Source organism: Ostrinia furnacalis, unplaced genomic scaffold, assembly GCF_004193835.3.
Source record: "Ostrinia furnacalis isolate ACB-3 unplaced genomic scaffold, ASM419383v2 OfSCF7680, whole genome shotgun sequence".
Classification (NCBI taxonomy): domain Eukaryota; kingdom Metazoa; phylum Arthropoda; class Insecta; order Lepidoptera; family Crambidae; genus Ostrinia; species Ostrinia furnacalis.
The window spans coordinates 1,002,068-1,025,859 of NW_021137919.1; the positions used below are offsets into that span (position 1 = coordinate 1,002,068).

The window sequence follows — 23,792 nt, forward strand, 5'->3', positions numbered from 1 at the left end:
GACAAGATTATAAAAAACTGCAGACCAAATGCGAATGAGCATTAAATTAAATCTGCTTAAAATAATGAGTGGTAATCCTGCACAGTTGAGCTAGTGCGAGTGATACGCGTCTGTCAAATGTCAAGGATAGGGTTGGCAGTCTGTCGTGGCCGCTTGACTTGTAAGTACATAGTAGTTATTAATGTTTTTTTCGTGGCACTCATACAGCATGGTTTAAGTCGCAGTAGTTTTGACAATTTTACTCATTACTAAGACAATTAGACAACACAAAACCAATTATATCTAGCTGAAAGCGGCTTCCGCGAATATTAAGTCCTGATAGTATAAAACATACGGCCTATGATTCGTTTTCCTGCTCGCTGTTAGGGGGAAAATAGAACCCTAAGATTATAGAATGCGAGGGCGTTTGTGTCAGAGAAGGGACCGAATTTTCCCTAAAACAACGTTAGATCGTAGAACAGCGTATTATTTTAATTGTGTGTAAGTAGTATACGATTAACAGTTTTAAGGTTTTCATAGAGACAATATTGTATTATTACAGTTTGACTACTGAACCAATCATATCTCATAAGTTTTTGCTCTTCAGATGTGCAGTATATTTTAACACAATATTTATACAGTACGGTAATCGTAATTATTTACTGACAAGCTCTTTGCCACAGCAAAGAAGACGGTCTATCTAATAGAGAGACGTTGCCGCTAACACCACGGGGAACTCACTGGTGCGTTACCTATTATTATTAATATTATACTAGTTTACTACTTATGTATACAGAGATTGGTTGCTTGAACGACTCGTACAGTCAATCAAAAACCGCGCAATACCATCTTAACAGCTCTTCTAGAAACACCAAAGCGCGGCGTTGTTGCATCAAGTAACACAAATCACTTTCGTGTCTCAATCCTAGAGGTAAACAAAATGAGTATTATTGAGTGCATATACTCATACTAAGATATATTATTCTTTAAAATTATTTATTCCCGAAGTAAATATAGCAATTAAATACATACATACAAACTTCGATGTAAAAATAAAAAGTGGGTGCATAGCATGCATACTCTTCTTTGACTGCAAATACTTCTTTGTCTAATAAAATATTAGTAATTGGCCAGACCAGAAGCTCCCAGCGACATATTTTATAGCACTATTTCCCACCCAAATTGTGCAACCAAACAAATCAGTTCTATTTTATGTCCGATTGTTTTGGTTTAAGATATGGGGTATGTATACTATGCAGTGCTTAGCTCTATCAAAGAATAGAAGCCGATCTCCGATTTTTTGAATGTAGCTAATCAAGCTTGTATCTGTAAGTTAATGCTGCGTTGTAGCATAGGTTGTATGCCTTCATTAGCCAGTTAATTCGTTAACACATTATAATAGTTCCGATTAGGGCTATCGATACAGTCTACCAAATGTTAGCGACTTGTTTAACTTACGGCTCCATAATAAAACTTATGGCCTACATAATAATCTGTTTCACAGTCCCTCACGTTTACGAGCTTCTTATTGCGATTTTATTGTCATAAATATCTGTGATCGGATTGTTGACTTTGACGACACCAGAGTTGTTTCAGCCCAAAAAAATGAAGTCGGTTAAAAAAAGAGTTTTAGTTTGTCACAGATCGTCAAAAATTATATCCTATTTATGTTATTCTGGGTTACAAACATTGATAATACTATAAAGTTTCATCAAAATCCGTTCAGTAGTTTTTGCGTGAGAGAGTAACAAACATCCAGACTTCCAAACTTTCGCATTTATAATATTAGTAGAAAAGTAGAATATTAGTAGGATAGGATGTGAACAGAATCAATAACAATATTAAAAGTTTTAAATGCTTCTCAACATTGACCTATACATATTTAATCTTCCCGAAACAGTGATAGTAGAGTTTAATATTTTTTGCGCGTACGTGACATTTAAAAAAGGTTTTTACGCTAATTTCTTGTTATTATTACACAAGTCAAGTCTATTAGCCCTTTATTTCTTATAGTATTTCAATCAGCGTCCACGTGCCATATTGCGTGTGTGAAGACGTGCAATAGAAGACCATTTAGCTTCGTTTCTCGAACACGTAAACTATTTGCCGATCTGAGCCTGCCGTGCTGTAGGTATTGCGGCGAGTTAATTTTGAAAGATGGCGGCCAAACGCACTCTCCGTGTGTCGCAATAGTGTGCATTCGTGCAACTATACAATACTACTGAGATAGCAGTGGCTGCTGGGTTTCACTATCCATGATAATACATCCCGTTTTTGGATGATATAGTTATAGCAGGTAGGTACTAGCCTAGCACAAAGATTTTGTAAATAACAAAACATGGGTGTTATTGGGCTAATATTTTTGTTGAAAACCCCAGCAAATAAGTATTCGGTATTTGGGCAATAAAAAAGTATCAAGGATTGACTCAAATTTAATAATGATTGATTTCATAATTATATCAATCTTTTAGAATCAGATAATAAATATAGATAACGACCTTCTATTAAAAATGATAATGTAACATAATAGGTAATGAATTCTATTTCCCTTCAAAGGGTGAAATGAAACCTGGCTCCCTCCATAGCAAGTGTACAGAGCCTCACAGTCATCAATTATGTATTATATTTGTAGACTGTCATGTCTACTGTCTTCAAATACATAGTACAAGACTGTCATTAGTACTAACAAGGACGACAAATTAGAAGCCTTACTTAAATAAATATTCATATGAGGACTGGAGCAAACTCCTTGCATTTGTTTGCTAAGTTTCATTTTACTACATGCCATAAAAATGCTTTGTATAAAAAAAGGAATTTATGTCCAAGCCTTATAAAAAAATGAAAAATAAATGTACATCATTTTATTTTTTTTAAATCCCAAAGGCCAGAAATAAATAGATCCCAAGTTATCAGCAACCCAATACTGTTGGGTAAAATGTTGATCAAAAGCAAGACGTATCATCATGAAACCAATGATGGAACAGCAGCATAAAATACCTAAGGATGTCAAGGGCAACCTTAGGATGTGGAGTTACATGAAGCGTGAAGACAGTGGCAGTCACTAAGGACAAACAAATTCAAAACTTCAAAAACAAATTCAACTTGAATACCTTTTACCTAAATAAATATCAACATTTTGTTGTAAGTCAGTTGGATATACACGGAAATATCTACTTGGCACTGTGCCTACAATCACCTATCAACCTTTGTGCCTATGAATCATTTCTATGTTTACATTACTTATTAGAATTCAGGCAGATCCGTCTGAAGTGGCAAGTTCATAAATTGTATGAAAACAGGGTCAATGTTCCCTGTTGTAAGACATTTGCGGTACATATTTGAAGATTAAAGCTATAAAGCCCCCATGCTTGTTACTGCTGAGACACTGTTTGGAAACCAAACATTCATTGATAAACTGTTGATGATAAATAAATTGATGATTAAGAAGTCCATTTTAAAAAAAGCAGCAAATAAATGAAAACATTCAAAAGCATTAAAACACTTTCAGCATATATTGGTCACTGAATAGAAATGATAGCTCGTAAAAAACTAATAATAAACACAAATTGACACAAAACTTTACAAAGATTATATTAATGCAGTAAGTAAAAGGTATTAGGTATGTGAACATGGTAATACAATAACAAAAAATATCTACAAAAAATGCTGCAATTGGAGAACTTTGTAAATTGCAATAAATTACTTTGGAATTAAAAAGTTAAAGGTTTTTTAATATAATTATGTCATGTATGTGCTACAATTAATATTAAAAACAAAAATTGTCCTGAGTGCGCTCAATAAGACACTCACAGATTCCAATAGGCCTTGGATATTACAATAATTTTCCCCGTAGGTAAGTACACTGCGGCACTAGGGGGATATAACCAATATACTATAGGTATATATGTAATTAAGTACTTCACTAGGTACCTTGTTAAAGTTTGCAATAGTTAACCACATAATTAATTGTTAAAACATTATATTAAAGGTCTTCTAAAATACCTGTTTTATTGTTTAACTACAACATTTAGCATGCCACAAATTCATTATTCTGATGTTTGAAAAACAATGGAACTTACCAAACTTAAAATTAGCATAGTATGTAAATGTCTCCAACTATGCATGTTACACAACACTCATACTATAAATTATAATAGTATCCTGGAATACCAAGTAAATATTCAATTATTTGTTTAGTACTTACTATTTTTTTATGCTTGATTTATCATTAATGGCAAGAATGATAATAATGTAATAGCATTTGAAATGTGACAAGGACAAACAATATCACCTGATCATGAGGCCGTCTGTGTTCACATGGATCTCAGTCACCACCACCAGATCACCTTCACTCCGCGAGACACACTATCACATCCAATGCTAATCACCACAGTCTTATGAACAATAACCACTTGTGATTGCAGCCGAGACAACAAACCTCACACACACACCATCCCGACTCACAGCTACTGTCACTGAGTCCACACAACAGTTTATTGCACACACTGAACACTAAAAATCTACACACAGTCCTCTTGGAATGCTTCTTCTCACTATTACAACCTCCTGTCCACTTAGATACAGCTCCTGTGCCTCAAATCACAACCTAACCTCAAAATTAACACACTAAAATGAACAATTGACAATCACAGATGTTTTGAATCCACTATTTACAACATGACATCACCCCTACACTAGTGTCGTACGAAATTTCACAAAGAACGCGAGAGCTGGCCGTGTGAGGCCATCAGTATGGATTTGTGGGCAAAATGCTTTGTTTGAGTAGGTAGGTACTCGCAGCCTTCACTGCACGTAGCTATACATAGGTAGGCGCGTATGTTAGGTATGTGTAGTGCATTGCATGGCGTATATGCACCTAGCCATAATTCACTCGGGCGTTTCGTGAGCGCCACGGCGAGCCCGAGGACGGAGCCCGCGCCTCTCGCGCCGCCCCTGAGACAAAGGACAGCGCGACAGGTTTCGTGCGCTCCGCAAAAACTGTAAACACGATTGTGATTTACGACCCCGGCCGTGCTGTCCGAGTCATTCATACAGGGGACGGGAGGCACCGCGGCGTGACTGGTGCGGGCTCGGGCTGCGAGCGGAGGCGGTCACGCTCGGCCGCCGCGCCGCCAGATCGCTATCGACGGCGGCGCCCTGCCCGCGGTGCCGCGACGTCGCTGTGTCCTCGCCTCGCTCGCGCTCGCGGACGATGCGACCGTTTCGAAATGGCGCAACGCGACGGGGGCCGTGACGCTGCACGAGCGAGAGAATGTTCGCCTGAGCGAGAACCGAGCGGACGGGACGTTTCGCAACATCAGACGGGCTCACAGGGACCGAAATAATCCTGCGACGTAAGACCGCGGGCGGAGCGCCGCTCGCAAGCGGAACAGGAGGACGCGATACTCACGGCCTGGCCGCTCGCAGCGGGTCAGCAGCGCCGGCGTCCATGGCGCGCCCAGGCCCTGGCCGCGGCCGGGCTCCGGGCCGTCGGCCGAGCGACGCAACACTCTCTCCGATCTCACTCAAAACGCGACGAGGAACACCGTCGCACCATCTCGACGACACTGCACATCGACCGCGGCGCTTCTATTCGCGTATAAACACTTCGCGAACGGTGTTTTGTTACATCGGTTGACTTTTCTTTGAAAAATCAATATACATTTTCCCAGAGTTTAGAGATACGGACGAGTCGATGTCCAGCGCAGGTTAGGTGCGTGAAGTTTGCAAGCTTTTTTAGCGCACCGGTGTTACCAACATTTTTTTGCCCATTTTTTGTTTTGGGTGTTGTGATTTTTTTTACTGATTTGTGATGCACTTCAGACCGGTCTACGCTGGGTTGGGTCTCTCACAATACTCTCATGCGCGCACAGTGGCGCCAAAGTTTAACTCGCTGGCGTCATTCATACAAATGACAATTAATTAAAGTAATGGTGTTGTTCATGTGTATTTGTTATTTTTAATGCAACTAATTCCATTATTAATTTTTAGAAGATCTACATTTGTATATTAGCTATGTGGTTTGTTAAAATAAAACACAAACGGTATGACAATAATATCGAGAGATTTTTTTTTATTTCATTAATTTTTATTAATATTGGCAACGTAAAATAAATAATCTTACTCGTATAATAATTATGTAATTGTAAACCTAGACTAACACAGTACTTAAGTATGTAAATCGCCTCGTCTGCGTTGACTGTGCGTTTCGGGGTTAAGTTGGAGGAGTTGAATCTCACTTTAAGCATAAAAAGTGAAGAGATCACACCTCCACTTAATCCTTCACGCGTGATTTTCTTGATGTCTTCGTTCATTTGGCTTGATTGAAGGAGCTTCTGAAACACGTAACGAAGCGGCTCCACGTGTGAGCTGGAAAGATAGATCTGGCAGCATTCAACATTAAACTGTCAAGATCCCCTGTCCAACTCAGACGTGAAACCTTGGGTGATGTACTCGTAGTATCGCCATGTTCTGAAAAATAAAAAAAACTGTTAATATTATCAAATTATGACCGAAGTGTGTTTGTTCTGTGTGACAATCGAAGTGCGCGCGCTCGAAGTGGAGTCACGCAGCTCGCTATCACCGCTCAAAAAGGTGCGGCTAACGTTCTCTGATAAGAACACCGCTTTTCCCTGTCGCGTCAACGATCCTACATGGTTCTGTAGCGAATGTACTAGCGATTTAATAATGGCATATTTAGAGGATAATTTAACGCACATGAGTCGCGCGACCTGCGAATCACATGAAACGAACAAACACATGTGCCATTGGACCACCATATGTTATTACGTAATCTTAATCGTTTTGTATTAACAGGGACACTCAGTTGCTTAACATTTGGACAATTAAAATAATTATTAAGTATCTATTATCATCGGCGAAGGTGCTTTATTGCCTCGAATCTTAATGCCACGTCAGCAATAGAACACTCCAGAAACAGTCGCTAATTCAAACGAGTTTTAGTTATGCGCATGAATGTAATGTACATAAACGGGAACGACACTGAAATCAACCGAAAAATTCAAATGAAACCTGTCTGTCCTGTTACCCTGATGAAAAGACGAAGACCAGAATCGAGCAAAAATTCACTAAAACACGCGTGTAGACGAAACAGTCAATCAGAATCACAGCTCACAGTTCGATAGAGACCCGATCGATTGATGGGCCCATATTTATACTTTCGATGATATCTCCAGATATCATATCAGAGAGACGCACGAGGTACAAAATGTCCACCATGATCGTGATAAGATTCGATGGAACGGGAAATCGATTGGTCCCCGCGGTGCGTATCAGTCGCGCAAACACTCCAGTCCACCAATCGGCAAGGCACCGGCGATAAGCGGCGCTGACGAGGCCAAGCAGCCGCGCTGATGTGGAGCCGCGCCCGGAGTCCCGGACCGCCGGGGCTGCCGCCTCCGCGCACCCATCTGCAGCCCGCGGCGCCGTCACAATCACTGCTTGCATTGTTTACACTTGAGATACACCTTTATTACGTTATATCTAATGTGACAGATAGATAACTCACAAAGTCGTATCTGGACACATTAGAAATTACTTATTCAAGATGAATCATGTGGGCTATGAATGCTAGGCTAGTAGAACTAATTCAAAACTCAGACTATCACAACATGAGTATGTTGCACTAATTATTTATAAACACTCGTTTAGAAACAGGAGAAACAGTTGTATGATTTCCGAAACTGCTTGACTTGAAGCAAATTATGCTGTAGTAGATGTAATGTAGGTACAGTAAAACGCGACTAGGATACGTGATACGTGGAAGAATTTCGACATGATAGATAAGGTGACAAAGACGCATATCAAACGGTGTCATTTGATAAGAGGCGAGGTGCGCGCTTACTGGAGCACTTATAGACAGGTGTAATACAAGCACTCGAAAACTTCAAACATTTACAGAATCGTCGTATTAATATTTCATTTTAAAGGACGAATAAATTGCGTAGCTTAATTGTCTTAATACAGTATTACCACAGGTATTACCTCTATTTTGTTTACCTACTTTGTTATTTCATTAATATTATCATCATTTCAGCCAAAGGACATCCACTGCTGGACAAAGGCCTCCCTTAAGGACTAAGTACTTTGTTACCTAATGTTAAGATATTTTGAGTAGTTAGTCTTTCACTAATATTTTGAGCCAAAAAAGGCCCTTAGTAGATATTAATAAATATAATCTAAACTTTTTTACAACCAAGAAATATTGAAGTGATTATTTGATAGAGACAAATCTAACTGAAAAATAATAACACCAGAGCAAACTAGAAGAATAAAAACGTTTATAAGGGAAAGAAAGCGTCGTCCGTCATCGCGACGCTGAAGTTTGGGCATTAAATGGAGTTGAGGGTAGCAAGAGGTAAGTTCGGGAGGGGGTCGGGCGCGCCAGGGGGCGGCGCGGTCGCCGACGGGCCGCGGCCGTGAACCGAAACTTCGGAACTTCTGCCGTATTGTGTTTACATTGAACTTTGTTATGTGGGTTAAAGTTAAGCCAGAGTTCAACGGCGTATGTGCGCCGTTTTACTCAATTGCAAAGTTGAATCTCAAGTTTGGAGTATCGATTTTCATCTCATGTTTATCAAATGTTTCAAGGTTGTTTCTGTCGATTGAACTTCGACACGTGTGGGTTTGTTGTCTGTTTCAATGCCAATATGTTATTACGAGAGCACCTAGGTGTAGTTCGTTGCTCAAATATTACAGGTTGTAGGTAAGTAGGCAGGTGCATAATACAATAATCGGTTTTGGAGGTACATAAATTATGCTGCAATGACCGGCACCAATAACACTGCCGTACCTTTGTAGAGCCAACATCATGGAAATTAATGCTTCATTCTTGAGCAAAATTAAACTTTTATTTTACAATTAGCTTTTTCCATTCATTATTTGAAAGTTTACGAATTTTTAGATGAATTTATGAATCTTGTTATAACAATAGCCTCAGGCTAGCGAATGTAATACCTATTTAGCACGCGTTTCGCAAGCCTGCGCGTGGGCAGACGGTGCCCTTCGCCCTCTCGTCTGCGTAAGAAGTCCTTCAACCAACTCTTCCTATAAGCGATCACACGTTCAACGAAGAGGTTGAAAATGCTACAATTTTGCTCTTATTAATAACAATATAGGTAATACCTAAGGTAAGAACTTAGAGTAGGTAGTTAGGTACCTAATATAATTTCAATTGACGCATCATAGCTTAAAAAGCAGGCTAGTGCGTCTTTAATGTAAGCTTGTGTCTTTATATCTATCTAAGCAGCCTTTGGGGTTCGTCTTCGAAAATAGGCCTCCTCTACAACCTTCCACCGACTTCGCTGTCCCTGGCCACTTGCATCCAGTTTATTCCAGCTTGTTGCTGGATGTAATCTGTCCATCTTTTAGACGGCCTTCCTCTGATCCGGATGTTATTGCGGGGTCTCTACACCAAGGTCTTTCTGGCCTAGCGATCGTGGTTCATCCGTGAAATGAGTCTTCTGCCCGTCTCCATTTACGGCTCTCAATCTCTTACACCACGTCGTGCAATGGAAAGACAGATGCTTGGCGTTTCTCTACAAGATCACAAGAGAAACGAATGGATCAGAGAAAAGACGGAAGAAGAGAAGTGGAAGAAATTGAGAGCCGCCGTTACCTTGTGTTGTAGAGTCCCATTTTATTTTGCCTACGTTATCTATTTTTTACTGCAAAGTTGAACTCTACTTCGTCACCGATATGAACAGGCCACACCTGAACCTATTTTGTTATCAAAAACTTGTTCCCGATAAATTTTCACACGACAAGTATTTTTCCTGCGCTTCGAAACTGTAACTAGGTGCGGAATGACCTTATTTTTTGGTAATCTCACTGACTGTTTTTAACATCGGATATCTGCGAAACAATATCCATATCTTAATCTCCTACTGATATCGACCAGAGAGTGATACTAGATTACCTACCTACTCATAATAATACCTCTCTATACGTATTTTGTATTATTCCAACTGAAATTTTCCAATTTTTTTAGTATAAAAAATCCTTTTAGCATACAAAGTAATATAGATCCAGCCAGGTAGGTAAGTAAGTATTGTCGTAGATATAATCTTTTATTTCTATTAATTAATAACCAACATAGCGCGGCTATTAGATTTTTTTAAAAGGTGTACAAAAAGAAAAAGTGGCAGTAACTGTTAAAGAAACCAAAAATAAAATCAGTGCTAGTAACAAATCACAAATAATCATCATCATTCTAGGCAAGACACCCTTTGACAAATAGGGCGACTGCATACGGTTAAACAAACACTAACTGCAAATAACATATAGGTAGGATGGAAGAAAGTCAGGAATAGATTGTATACTTTGGGGAAATGAACGTTAATGTTAGTTCAGTTACAATGGTACCTTGCCTTTATCTGGTTTTTTACACTTTATTTGCCGAGGCACGATAAAGATAAAGATAAGTGGCAGTCGACACTTATCGCGGCTATCGCGCGAAAAGTACTAGCTTTAGAAATTTCATATTTCTGCTGAAATCATAATAATAATTAGGTACTAGCCGATTTATGTACCTATATAGGTATATAGGTATTTGGAAAAAATATTATGTTTTAGCGTACCGAAAACTTTATTCGTTTCTCTCAACAATACTATTTCAGAATTCAGATGTTTCGGGTTGCATAAATACTCAACGCAATGCATAGGTATCTACTTACTTGATTAATGTATAAAAATTTTCTGTACATGTGTTTGTCACCAAACTCCTAAACGGCTGAACTGATTTGATTGAAATATTGTATGTATATTTTAATAACAATTGGTTCCTGGATGGTTTGAAAACACAATCGAACCCGGTAGGCGGCGCAGCAGTTGGTCGTGGTGTGTCAGCAGGGCAACGTCTCCTGGGTCAGCTTAATATTAATGTAGGTAAAATGGGTGAAGGTCCTAGAGTTTAAATAAATTCGCTTGTAAAATGACTGTAGGTAATTGCAGATTTGCATTTATTTAGGCAAGGCAATATAAATATAATAATAATGAAACACTTCAAGTCAACAGAAACTATGAGGAGACAATAATATCATATGAGTTTAATTGGTTTTGGCCTATACCCCAATCCTATGATTACACACTTCAGTGTGCTTCAGTGGTGGTTTTGTGCCAACCTGACATGTGGACGTTTGACCTGATTTTTTATAATATTGCATTTTAAGTACTATTATAATTAATATTTTAAAAACTTTTAAGACTACTTTTATTATACTTTTTAGGTATTTTGATAAAAGTTAATTGTATACACTATATTCAGGAAACTTTCAACAGATCAGGAACTAGAAAAATACTTATTATTTACTACTTTATAAAATAAGACGTACAAATCGTTCATAAATTAAAATGTGAGCCAAACAAATTGAAACTTTGTAGAAACACGTACATATCTCTTATCAATTCGTTCATAAAGTTCCAATGTTTTGAATATCTGCAATTCAGTGAAGTAAGTTAACTTCACAAACATTGTGTGTTCATTAATCAAAAGTTTGGCGCATCGCCTCTCCGCCTCATCTCCGCGTCCGCCCACCCGCTGCCCTTTCGTCGATATATCTCTACGTATCTAAATAGCTAAAATACTTTTTGGGTCTCAAATCAGACTCCAACTGATGTTGGCAACACTGACTGTGGAAGGTCAATATTTGACAAATGGCCGAGCTATAGCTGTCACTTTCTTTCACAAGGCGTAAACATCGAAGCATTTATGATAAATCACTTTTAAAATAATTATGGAGTCAATTTGTAGATTGTGTTGTTCTACAAAATTCGTAAACAATAATTTATTTGATGAGGAAAATGCTCTGTACCTGAAAATGGAATTATACTTGCCGTTTAAAGTAAATATGAGGTTATTTATTAATGGCATTTTGGTTTGTTATTTTAACCTAATTTAATGAGTGTTGTGGTGATTTCGGCAGGTGAAAAAAATGGACCGGCTGCCACAGAAGGTCTGTGATCGCTGCAGTTGCAAAGTGAACGATTTGTACCAGTTCTGTAACGAAGCAATTGAAGCCCAGGACAGGTTAGTTTTCCACACTTAATTACTCATTCCTGGACGCCAGTATTTAAGAAACGATAGCTTGCAGTAGCTGACGATCACCGTGTGCTCATGTTGCTCATTAGCTCATGATGCTGAAAGCTATTATAAAGTTCTTAACAAAACTATTTATTAATTTTTTTGTAACAAAATTTCCAGGTTACGAGAGATGATGCGGCATGTGGAGACAAACCTAAATGATTCAGTAGATCTCACACTTACTAAACAAGAAACTATTGCACCCTCACCTGCTGCCTGTAGTAGGCGAGAGCAGGGCACACAGACAGAACTGGCGACGGAACCCACACAATCATCAAATAAACCCAATGTAGAAGTTCAAATTAAAGTTGAACCAACATCATTGTCACCATCAGAGGTAAAATCAGAGAATAAAGAAGAAATGGAAGTTGAATCTAACAATCATTTTGATAATCCTGTTGATCTTCCTACTGACAATAGTGATGATAATGTTTCCCTTATATCACTGAAGAAAAAGAAACGAGGTCGCAAACCAAATGCTAATGGAGAGGCTAAACGAGGAAGAAAAAAGAAACCAAAAGATTGGGAGCAGCTAATAAACACTTTGCCCAATGATACTGCTGTCACAATGGTGGAGAAACCAACAGTACCAATACCTATGGATGTAATGAAGGAAGAGGTAGTCTTTGGCTACAAGGAGGAGGCCCCAGACCTTCTGGTGAAGCGAGAGCCCAATGAGGACATGTACCAGTGTTGCATTTGCTTCATGCAATGCTTTAACAGGAATGACATGTTACAACACTATAGGTATGCCCCATTTATTCTTTCAATTATTCTAGTGTGTGGGTGTTTTTGCCCTATTATTATTTTTTGAAAAAATAATAATTTCTCTTAATTGATTCACACCTAAGATTGTAAAAATATGCATGTAAGATTGTAATATACAACACAGTTATTTAATTCCTTTGTGGGGGTTGCTATGTGAGGCGTCTAGTTTCAAATCCCGCTAAAACGATTTTGATAAGATTTCGAGAAATTGAAAAAAACCGCTTATCCATATCCATGGCCTTAGGCAAAAAAAAAATGATACGAATTATTATTGTCATCTGGCAATACTAACAGTAATTGCTATTTATCTTTAAATTAAATATAATTTGAATTATAATGAAAACTATTTTCATTTTGGCGTATTTTGTTACGAACATTCGGTTTTAATGGGATTTGAAACGGACATGTTGTATTTTAGCGGGATTTGATAAGAGCAAATTATGAAGCAACCACGTTTTAAAAAAAATCTCCATACTGATTTCGCAGTCACGTGACCAAAATACCGTGCTACCATTGGTCAATCAACTTTTAGAGGGTTTTGAAAGAAACAGACGGCGTTTTAGCGGAGTTTGTAACACAAACCTAATTTTAAGTGCTACTTAAGTAGTCTTTTAGTGTATTTTGATCGAAAATGATTGAACAGTATGATGAGAAAATTGCAGTAGCATCATTTAGAGATATAAACAGAAATTAGTTGCAGGAGCGTTTTAGCGGGTTTTGAAACTAGACGACTCATGTAGTAATTTAGGTAAATTGGTGTTATTTTATTCATGACAATGTAAGAAGTTCATATACTATAATGTCTTAAATTCAATTTTTTTTTATAAGACTTGAACCTGGTTAATATTACTTAAAGTATGTGTACTAGATGATATGGTGTAAAATTTCTAAGGATATTTATTATCCACTCATTGGGGCAATCTATAGACAATTCTTGAACATGGTGTCCCAAGTCAGCGGCGAGCGCGACACGACCTGACGATACGTCGCACAATGCTGCAAGCAAGGGATGCCATGCTTGCTGCGCCTTACACTGAAGCTTTAACCACACCAACGCGTGCAGATCAAAGGTCAATGACAGGTCGCGCGACCCGTAATAGTTATTTTCCTATGATCGCGCCGTATCGTGCCGGCGTCACGTCGGCGATGGCGATCATAGGCCAGTGACAGGAAGCGCGACCTGTCATTGAAAAAAAGAAAGAAAGAAACATTTTTTGCCATGGACATCACAAAAGACAAAAGAGGTAAATAAAAAAAAAAGCAAATAAGACAGAGGTGACAAAACATACAATGGAAGAGAAAGTAAACTGAGCAGTGCCACCTCGTCGCACAGCGATCCCCATCAGTGGGACCCCACTCAGCATATGCCGTGGCCCCCGGTGAGGAAGGCCACGACGTTGGTTTTCATTATAATCATTATAATCATTTATTTATTGCTTCATAAGTGTACATAGGTGGTGATCTTAAACTTAGTCTCAACTTATGACCCTGTAAGGGTGTTGCAAATCTTGTATCGTAGGTACATTACTAAATATTCTACAATAGTTAGTAATAATTGTTAATATTGATAAATTATAAAATTAATTAGTTTACATAATTTTACATTACAATTAAAATACAATAATGTTTCTCCATACCTATTCATACATAATTTTCATCATCGCATCCTACTCAAATTATAGAACTCCTGAATACTATAAAGACATTTTGATATAATGCATTGGCCTATGCACGCGCAGTGATCGCCATCGCCGACGCGATCTGCACGCGTTGGAAGCTTTAGGCCCTTTTCACACGTCCCGGTTGCCGGCTAACCGGCGCCGGGTATCCGGTGGTGAAGTGTATGGGCATGGTACGTAGCTTTCACATGTTCTGGCGTAATTATTCCGGCATGCCCATACACTTCACCACCGGGTACCCGGCGCCGGTTAGCCAGCAACCGGAACATGTGAAAAGGGCCTTAGGACGCTGCGTAAGTCGATCCTCGTGAATGTCAATGGTGCCGTAAGTGAGTGTTAATGCTGGCGGTGTGTCGCAGGGAGCACGTGGACGCGTCGGAGGCGTGGGGCGCGCCGCCGCCCGCGCCGCCGCCGCCCGACCAGCAGCCGCTGCGCTGCGTGCGCTGCCGCAAGGTGCGTGTTCCAAGCTATACTCAACATAAATAAACCGCATCACAGAATAATAATAAGTACTACGTACAGAAGTTTTACTTCGCGAAGGTATTTAAAAAAATGTATGCTCAATGTCATTAACAATATGGTGTAATTTAGCCTGTCTCAATAGTCAAGCACCATTATTTTCTTCCATCATACACAAGAATACGCGTGCGTGAGTCAATGTTCGCTCGTAAGTGAGGCCTTGTCGAATAGTGTCCTGTAGGTGGGCCATCGTGCGTGTTTTGTTTTCGATGTAAACTCGCGGAGATGAACAGGCCTGACCGCATCGTCCGCGACGCGAACTTTAAAGATTTTCTTCTGACACACTCATGGTGCCCCAACAATATTGGTGTTATTTGAAAGCCCAATAAATATCCTTAAAGAAAAACACATTTAATTTCTTGATAAATGATTAACATATACCATAAATGTGACTTGAAAAAATACCTCACTTTGGGATGTGGGGATGCATACGTTTGGAAGTACTTGTCGCGGGAGGTGCGGTTTATTTGATGCCGAGTGTATATTGAACCATATCAAACCATTTTACCATAGAAATAAATGTTATTTTATCTGAAAGGATATGTCACACGATTTTATGGGGCTTTTTTGCAAGAAGCGAATACATATTGCGGGCACGCAGAATAGCCCAGGGCGTCGCTGGTATCAATGTTCACACAGCTTTGGTACTAACATACCTATTCTGCTAGCAGTTGGGTTATCCATTTTGCCTTGGTAATAATGACCTACATTCATTAGCACTAATGCTAATAGCCAAAGCCTGGTCTCTGAGCACGTAGAATTTTGTCCAATGACCCCAAGCTACCCATCCTTATCGCTCGCGCGTAATTATGTTGCTGTCGCCCTCGCACACTCACTGCGGGCGCCCGTCGCACAGTCGCGACAGCAATATAATTACGCGCGAGCGATAAGGATGGGTAGCTTGGGGTCATTGGACAAAATTCTACGTGCTCAGAGACCAGACTATAGGTCTTTTTGTCATAACGCGTGTACAATTCGTGGCCGCAGGTGGTGGAGCCGGCGGAGTGGGCGGCGCACTGGCAGCGGCACTGGGAGCGCGACCGCCGGCCCTACACGTGCGCGCTCTGCGAGAAGACCTTCCGCGACCCGCACCAGATCCTCAAGCACGGTAACACTCGCACCCGATCCTCAATTCGGTTTCACTTGCATACTTTTGTTGGTGATTGTGAACTTTTATACTATTTATACTATGTCGTTGTGTTGCAGGTCAGACGCACAAGTCGGGCGAGGCGCTGGCCAACACGCAGGAGCTCACCAAGCGGTTCGTGTGCGACCTGTGTCCCGAGAGCTTCGTCTACATGAGGTTGGTGACACGTGACACTAGCGCCGCCTAGCGGGAGCGAAAGCGGAGCTGCCTTTGAACCAGGGATGTTATGGATATCCGTAACCGTAACCGAAACTTTCGGATATCCGAAATAAAAAAAAAATCCGTAACCGTAATCGAAACCGGTATAATATTATTCCTATATCCGTAACCGTATCCATAACCGAAACTACATATCCATAACATCCCTACTTTGAACAGTCATCGTATTTTGCTGGCTGATGCTCCCGTTTAAAGTTAAAGTAGAAACTAAAGAGTTATTTATCCTATCCTACTTCCCAACTAATATTATAAATGCGAAAGTAACTCTGTCTGTCTGTCTGTCTGTCTGTCTGTCTGTCTGTATGTCTGTCTGTCTGTCTGTCTGTCTGTCTGTCTGTCTGTCTGTCTGTCTGTCTGTCTGTCTGTCTGTTACGCTTTCCCGCTTAAACGTCGCAACCGATTTTGATGAAATTTGGCATAGAGATAGTTTGAGTCCCGAGAAAGAACATAGGATAGTTTTTATCCCGGTTTTTGAAACAGGGACGCGCGCGATAAAGTTTTTCTGTGACACAAAAATCCACGCGGGTGAAGTCGCGGGCGGAAAGCTAGTAATATTATAAATGCGAAAGTTTGGATGTCTAGATGTCTGGCTCTGGATGTTTGTTACTCTTTCACGCAAAAACTGCTGAACGGATTTAATGAAACTTTACAGTATTATTGTTTATAACCCAGAATAACACATCCCATCAAAAACAATACTTGTCAAAAAAACCAAGTCTCGCAACTCAGTTGTTCTACGGTAAAAAGTTGTGAGATCCATGTAATACCAAGTCCATGCCAGGAAATCTTTAACGTTTTACATAAATATATTGACTTGGCCATCGCACTAAATAATTTAATTTACACGTGTTTTCATGCGATGGCCAAGTTGCGAGACTTGGTTTTTTTGACAAGTATTGTTTTTGATGGGATCTCATTTCTTTTTGTATTTTGTAGACAGCAGTTATGTATCTAGAAAACTGGACCGAAATTGAAAAATTTTACTCGACTTGGCGGTTGCACTACCGTGCCCCCAAATATTTTAGTTTTTCCTTGATTCATACACCAAACACTACTCATATTCTCCACACCGGCTACAAGCCCAACGTGTGCAAGTGAGTGCCCAGTGCCGGGCCCGGTGCGAGACTCAACCACAACAACATTAGACAACAACCACCTCTGCAACGTGTGCGGCAAGGCGCTCACCTCGCGCGAGCACCTCAAGTTCCACATCCGCATCCACACCGGCTACAAGCCCAACGTGTGCAAGTGAGTGCCCAGTGCCCAGTGCGAGACACAAACAGTGCGGCTAAATACGAGCCAGCCACATACGGCATAATGCTCACTAGCTAAATGCAATGATTAAAAGGTCGATTCGACTTTCGAATTGACAATCTATTCTGTCTCTTCCCGTCTTCTGTATTTGTCGTAATGTCTCGTTCTCCCGCCAAAATATGTCAAAGTCAAACCCTTAGGCTGGGTTGCACACTTGCACCATCTTACCTTAACTTTGACAAACGTCAAAAATCTGTCAAATTCCATACAAAGAGCACCGGTAATCGTCATAGTTACCGTTAAAGATAGGTGGTGTAATCCACCCCTACTATTCCAAATGACAATGACATTGGGTTTGTTTACATTTGGTATCGCTTCTCGTTGGCCGTACTTTAAGTATTTTTAATTTCGGTGAAGTGGATTTTTTTTTGACTGAGGTGTTATTTTGACAAACTTGACCGCTCTTTCCGCAGCCAACAAGTGTGAGGTAATAAGGGTTGATTCGAGTATCCCAACTAATAATATTATAAATGCGAAAGTAACTCTGTCTGTCTGTCTGTCTGTCTGTCTGTCTGTTACGCTTTCCCGCTTAAACCTCGCAACCGATTTTGATGAAATTTGGCATAGAGATAGTTTGAGTCCCGTGAAAGAACATAGGATAGTTTTTATCCCGGTTTTTGAAACAGGGACGCGCGCGATAAAGTTTTTCTGTGACAGACAAAATTCCACGCGGGCGAAACCGCGGGCGGAAAGCTAGTTTAAAATAATTAGAGTAACTTTCTCGTTGCAGGGTGTGCGGCAAAGGCTTCGTGAAGAAGTGTAACCTGACGCTGCACGAGCGCGTGCACTCGGGCGAGAAGCCGCACGTCTGCTCGCACTGCGGCAAGGCCTTCAGCCAGCGCTCCACGCTCGTCATCCACGAACGGTAGCTATCATAACGGTTGAAAAGCCGAAAACATTTCGTTAAAGTGTGCCCTCTCTCCTTCATGACCATCGGTCAAAAGAGAGATGCAGTTATGGCGTGAGAGAGCTGATCTTCCCTGCCCTTTTGTCCCATGTCTGAGAGTCCTCCGCCTGGACATGAGCTCCCCTGGCCTACATGGAAATCTTTAAATAGACTTCGGACGCATTTCGGCCGTAGTATCCAATCTGTTCAGGTGGGGATTCTTGGATGGCTTAAACTTGGGAGTGCAAGTGTGGTTTTGTTCGCCAGTCGACGAAGCACATGATGTCGTGTCCTGCGTGCCCAAACAACTGCACGTAGGAAGATTTAATGAAGGCTACTGACAACGCCACTCTTGTGGCGGAGATTTGAGCTGACGCTGTGTAGGTTTGTTGTCGACAGGACAAGAAGAAGTTAGCTATCGTTTCAGCCACAGGACATCCCCTGCTGAACGTAAGCCTCCCCAAATGATTTCCACATCAGTCGATTGGTAGTGGCATGCATTTAGTGCCCTCCTGCTACCTTAATGAGGTCGTCGGTCTACCTTATGGTCGAAGGTCTCACGCTGCGTTTTCCGATACTTGCTCCATTCTAGATCTTGTTGCCCCATCGGCCGTCAATTCTGCGTACTATGTGTCCTGCCCTTTGCCTCTTCAGCTTGCTAATTCTTCGGCCTATGTCAGTGACTTTAGATCGTTTACGAATCTGCTCATTTTTGATTCGATCTCGTAACGAAACACCGAGAATAGCCGCTATGTAACTTTTTTTAGCTTTCGAAACAGTAAATTGTCTTAAAGATGCAACTCACTGAGTCGAATCAAGAGTTACACGCGTATTCTGTCGCCCTCACTCCCAGTAGCAGCGTAGTGACGTGCCTTGTCAACACGGTGTTGTTGTGTACAAGGTGCATGACCTTAAGACCATCTGCATTTAGCCCCCGCCACGGTAATACTGTCTATACAGTATTCCAACTCGGTCATATTTTAATTACATACCCATTCTAATTACATCTGTCTACTTAGAATTTCGATCTAGTTTTGTGATTGTATTTTTTTTTATTTAGACAAACAAAATACTTTGTGAATGGAATAGAATAAAAATGCGTGTTGTTTTGTGTTTAGTAGATTTAATTTAAAAAAATGTACTAAAATAATTTTGAATCTACTAATCATAATGAGTACTTAATGATCTGTTACTTTAATTTCAGGCGGGCGAAGTCGTGGGCCAAAGCTGGTTTTATACAATATAATTTTCATTTCAAATCAAACTGACTGAAAATGACCATTTCTGACAGTTATTGACAAATTTGACCGTTTAAGACGGTCAGTCAAATTCAATCACCTTAGTCATTTTTAACACTAGACCTTCGACTACCGTTCGGCACATTCGTGACACTCCTAACTTTTGGATCTCGACCACGTCCCGAGATTTGAAATTCGAAGGAAAGCTCGTCGGTTTATATGAAGTTAAAATACTGTATGATATTATTACCGTGCCCCCGCTCCCCCCATGTGACCGGAGTACATGACGTGGCTTGTCCACTTGTCCAGGTACCACAGCGGCGCGCGGCCCTACGTGTGCGCGCTGTGCGGGCGCGGCTTCGTGGCCAAGGGACTGCTGTCCATGCACCTCAAGACCACCTGCATCTAGCCGCTTCTGCCTTCTACCGAGCCCAAGCGAACGCGCCCAGCCAGGTAAGCGCGTTGTTCATTTTACGCTCATCGTAAAATCCAAATAAATATAGATTCCAAAAACCTCTCCTCTTGCGACATCTACGGAATGAGCGGGCTAGACCTGTTCTATTCTGCCGGAACCACATAGGCAATACATTGATCCAGGTTCTACCTTTTTTCGCAGAACTTTTTAAATCACAATTTCACTATGCATAACAACGCATGCCATCATCTTTACGCAGAAAATCGTTAGGCATACATTCATTTGGCATACTTTCAAAACTAATAATTTTGTAAGGCATATTCCGAATAATTAAAAAGCAGAACCATCATGTCGCAGAAAGTTCATAGTCAGAATCGTCTTTTGGCATATTATTAAAAGGCAGAACTGCCATATATCAGAAGCAAGCAAGCATGCCTCGCCTCTTCGCGCCTACGCGGGCTTGAATTACACTCTAGGGATAGAGTAGACAAGACTACGTGGAATCGGTTTTGCAGCGATTGGTTTCTGTCAGTGATGTTTGTAACATAACATATTGAATTTTACAATATTATAATTCAATTTAAGGTTAAAAACTATTTGATAAAATTCTGCCATCTGCATAGTATGCCAATTGGAATGGTGCCAAATAATCGTGGTGCTAAATAAACATTATGCTAATCGAAATTATACCAAATAAAATTCTAAAAAGTATGCCATTAAAAAATCGGGTATATAAACATTCTGCCCATCGATAAATACTTAACAATGTTTATGCCTTATAAATATTCGGTTAAAGAAGATTATGCCAAGTGAGTTATGCCAAATGAATTTCTGCGTAACAAGATTCTGCCAGATAAGCCATCCATTTATCCAATTATTTAAATGCAAAATATTTACAATATATTTATATTGTTGCTGGCAGTTTCACCAGCAATCCTTTATGGCCGACTTATTATTAGTTTTTGTATATTTTTGTTGCTCTTTTGAAGTCTCAGTCACACCTTATTTGTACTCTTATTTTTCTCGTATTGACTTTATCTTGCTTCCATGTGTATTGTGTATTATTCGATGTGATTTTATATTTACTAAAAATTTTAATTATTATCGCAGATGTCATCACAAGCTTGGCAGCATGGACCGTTCACAGACTGAGTTAAAGATAAGTAAAATAAATGCGCATATGTTTTACTCACTAATAAATATACGTTTCGTATGGCTTTAGAAAATAGGTTCCGTTAGGCCCTTGGTCGCGGCAGGTCGAGATTTTTCGGTCCCTTTTTGGTTCTCTGTTGGATTCTTTGGAGTTACATTGTTGTAATCTAGACGTAAGTTTCCTTATTCGCATTCGCGCAATACAAATTAACAAATGCACAAACAGTATTAAAATAAAACCGTTTAAAAACCTCATTCAGACACTAGAATACGGATTATATTTTGGGCATTTGCCATTTTACTGTAAGTGCCAGCCAAAAAAATGGTACTTTAGTTAGTACTCCTTGTTTGGCGAAATGTTGATATGGTGTCGAAGTTGTAGGATAATAATAATTATGTTTATTAATGAGTATAACGTATGCGCGCCATAGAAGTATACGACACGAGCCTCACAAAGTGTTAAATGTGATAATTTTAAATAACCTGTTGATCTATCGGTGAGGATTTCCTATTAATTTCGGCACGTAAATGCAACTATGTAAATAAGCGATCGTGTAATATTGGGCAGCACACCCTGTAAGGTTAATCGTAAGCAATTTTTGTAATATTTAAGATATCGTTGTACGTATAACTTTAGTAAGTAATTTTTTGGTCTGTTAAGCTTGGTTATTTATTACATATATTTTTTATGTCTGTCTACATTTTTTTACCAATAAGACTCGTCATAGCTATATTTTGGCCAGTAGTGAAATTCAAGTTAGTTCCAAATAATTCGCAGGGTAAACCGTCATCACCGTTCTTCTCTTCTCATTGGCCAAAATGACACTGGTTTAGTTCCGTCTAGTTAAATAATGTCAATATCAAGTCAGTTAATTATCAATTTCAAGTAGATCTATTACATAACATTGTATATTTTTGGTTATCAAGTTAATAGCTAATATTTACATTTGTATATTTAAATATTTCAAGCTTATATTATTACATGAGTTGTTTAATTGTTTTTGTAGTAATACAATTCGTTGTAAAGTGCATTGGATACTGACTGGTCTAGATTCCTACTTTTACTAAACATTGTTAATTTAAGATATCTCCGCCCGTGAAATTTTGTCGTAACTCGTTACAAATCAGCATTTAGGCCCGTATTATTAACAACCAAAACTGTTTGTGACAGTTTTGTTTTAATAATTATGGTAATTATGTACTGGCTACTATCTAAATTCATGCTTGAATGCAGTTTCATATAATACGGGCCTAAAATCGGAAAAGTATGTATACTTATAAATGATTATATTGTGTAAATATGAGAATGAATGCGATCATGGTTAAAAATCCAACGCCAAGGAACGTCACATACTACACTCATTGTGTTCCTATTCTGTACACTCACGAAGTTAATATTACTTAAACATGATTACAACAGAAATCAACTTACAGTTTACACAGTTTGGCATATGGCAGTAACTTTGCAGCATTTCGTGAGGTATGTTCAGATTCGGGACACAAGTGTTTGAGATGAGACAAAGATTTTTATGTATTTTTGTGTTGGTCCTAATGATTTTATGTACCTAAACTATCAATGTGATGCAGTATTGGAGATCTTATGTCGATTATTTAAAAGTCCAATTCAGGTATTAGTATTTAATTCATGTTCTATGTTGTTTGAATATTTTGTTACGTGTAGCGCGCTCTGTGTACTACTTACCTTTAATGTTATTTTTATGAGGTGTACTGACGGCACTGCTTAGAATTGTTATTGGCCGACAAATACATACAGAATGCTGAAAAATTACTTTAAAGTAAACTGTAAAAGCAATCAAAATAATATTTAAGATTTGACATGATATGATGGATGAATGATACTTATGAAAGTTATAAAAGCAGCTTGACTATTAGAAAGACATAATAAGTTGATATAAAAATTTAATAATTAATTTAATGCACATTATTATTTAAAATGTTATTATAATAAAATGCATAAACAAAAAACTCGTATTCGAGTTGTCTATACAATTATACATACATACCTAGTAGGAAACTCAAAACTATTGAATGTGGATGTTTAAATATCGATGTAGACTCTTGTTTCACTTTTAAGATTTATTTTTTTAGTTTTAATTGTAGAATTTGTTAACAAAAGATCTACACGAACGCGCTACACAGGGTGTTCACAAGTGCCTCAGATGTGATACGTTAAATTAAGCGTGTAGTCACTCATTAGTTAATAAACATTACTACCCAGATAATATTTTTTTTTCATTTCTTGACTTGCCTTTAAAAGACTTGCAACGGGAGCTTTCGTTGTGCGGATGTTTATTGTCTATTCTTTTGGGGACGTATCTCAAATTTAATACGTAGGTGCATAGAGTAAAATCAGAG

General features: G+C 39.3%; 2 protein-coding genes across 2 annotated transcripts in view; one reads left to right on the plus strand and one right to left on the minus strand.

Moving 5' to 3' along the window:
- Positions 1-6,025, minus strand: part of LOC114365901 (Thymine DNA glycosylase) — a 68,007-nt gene extending 61,982 nt beyond the window's left edge. Inside the window, exon 1 of the mRNA XM_028322607.1 lies at positions 5,390-6,025. Coding sequence (XP_028178408.1) covers positions 5,390-5,430 — 41 coding nt within the window. The 5' untranslated portion in view covers positions 5,431-6,025. The remainder of the gene's footprint in view (positions 1-5,389) is intronic.
- A 5,614-nt stretch (positions 6,026-11,639) lies between these two features.
- Positions 11,640-23,659, plus strand: LOC114365894 (histone-lysine N-methyltransferase PRDM9). Its single transcript, XM_028322598.1, has 10 exons — positions 11,640-11,840; positions 11,922-12,025; positions 12,200-12,826; positions 14,886-14,979; positions 16,033-16,153; positions 16,252-16,352; positions 17,511-17,659; positions 18,456-18,590; positions 20,159-20,302; positions 21,375-23,659. Exons 1-9 carry the CDS (start codon positions 11,733-11,735, stop codon positions 20,256-20,258), a joined length of 1,539 nt encoding a protein of 512 aa, XP_028178399.1. The 5' UTR covers positions 11,640-11,732; the 3' UTR covers positions 20,259-20,302; positions 21,375-23,659.
- The last annotated feature ends 133 nt before the right edge of the window (positions 23,660-23,792 follow it).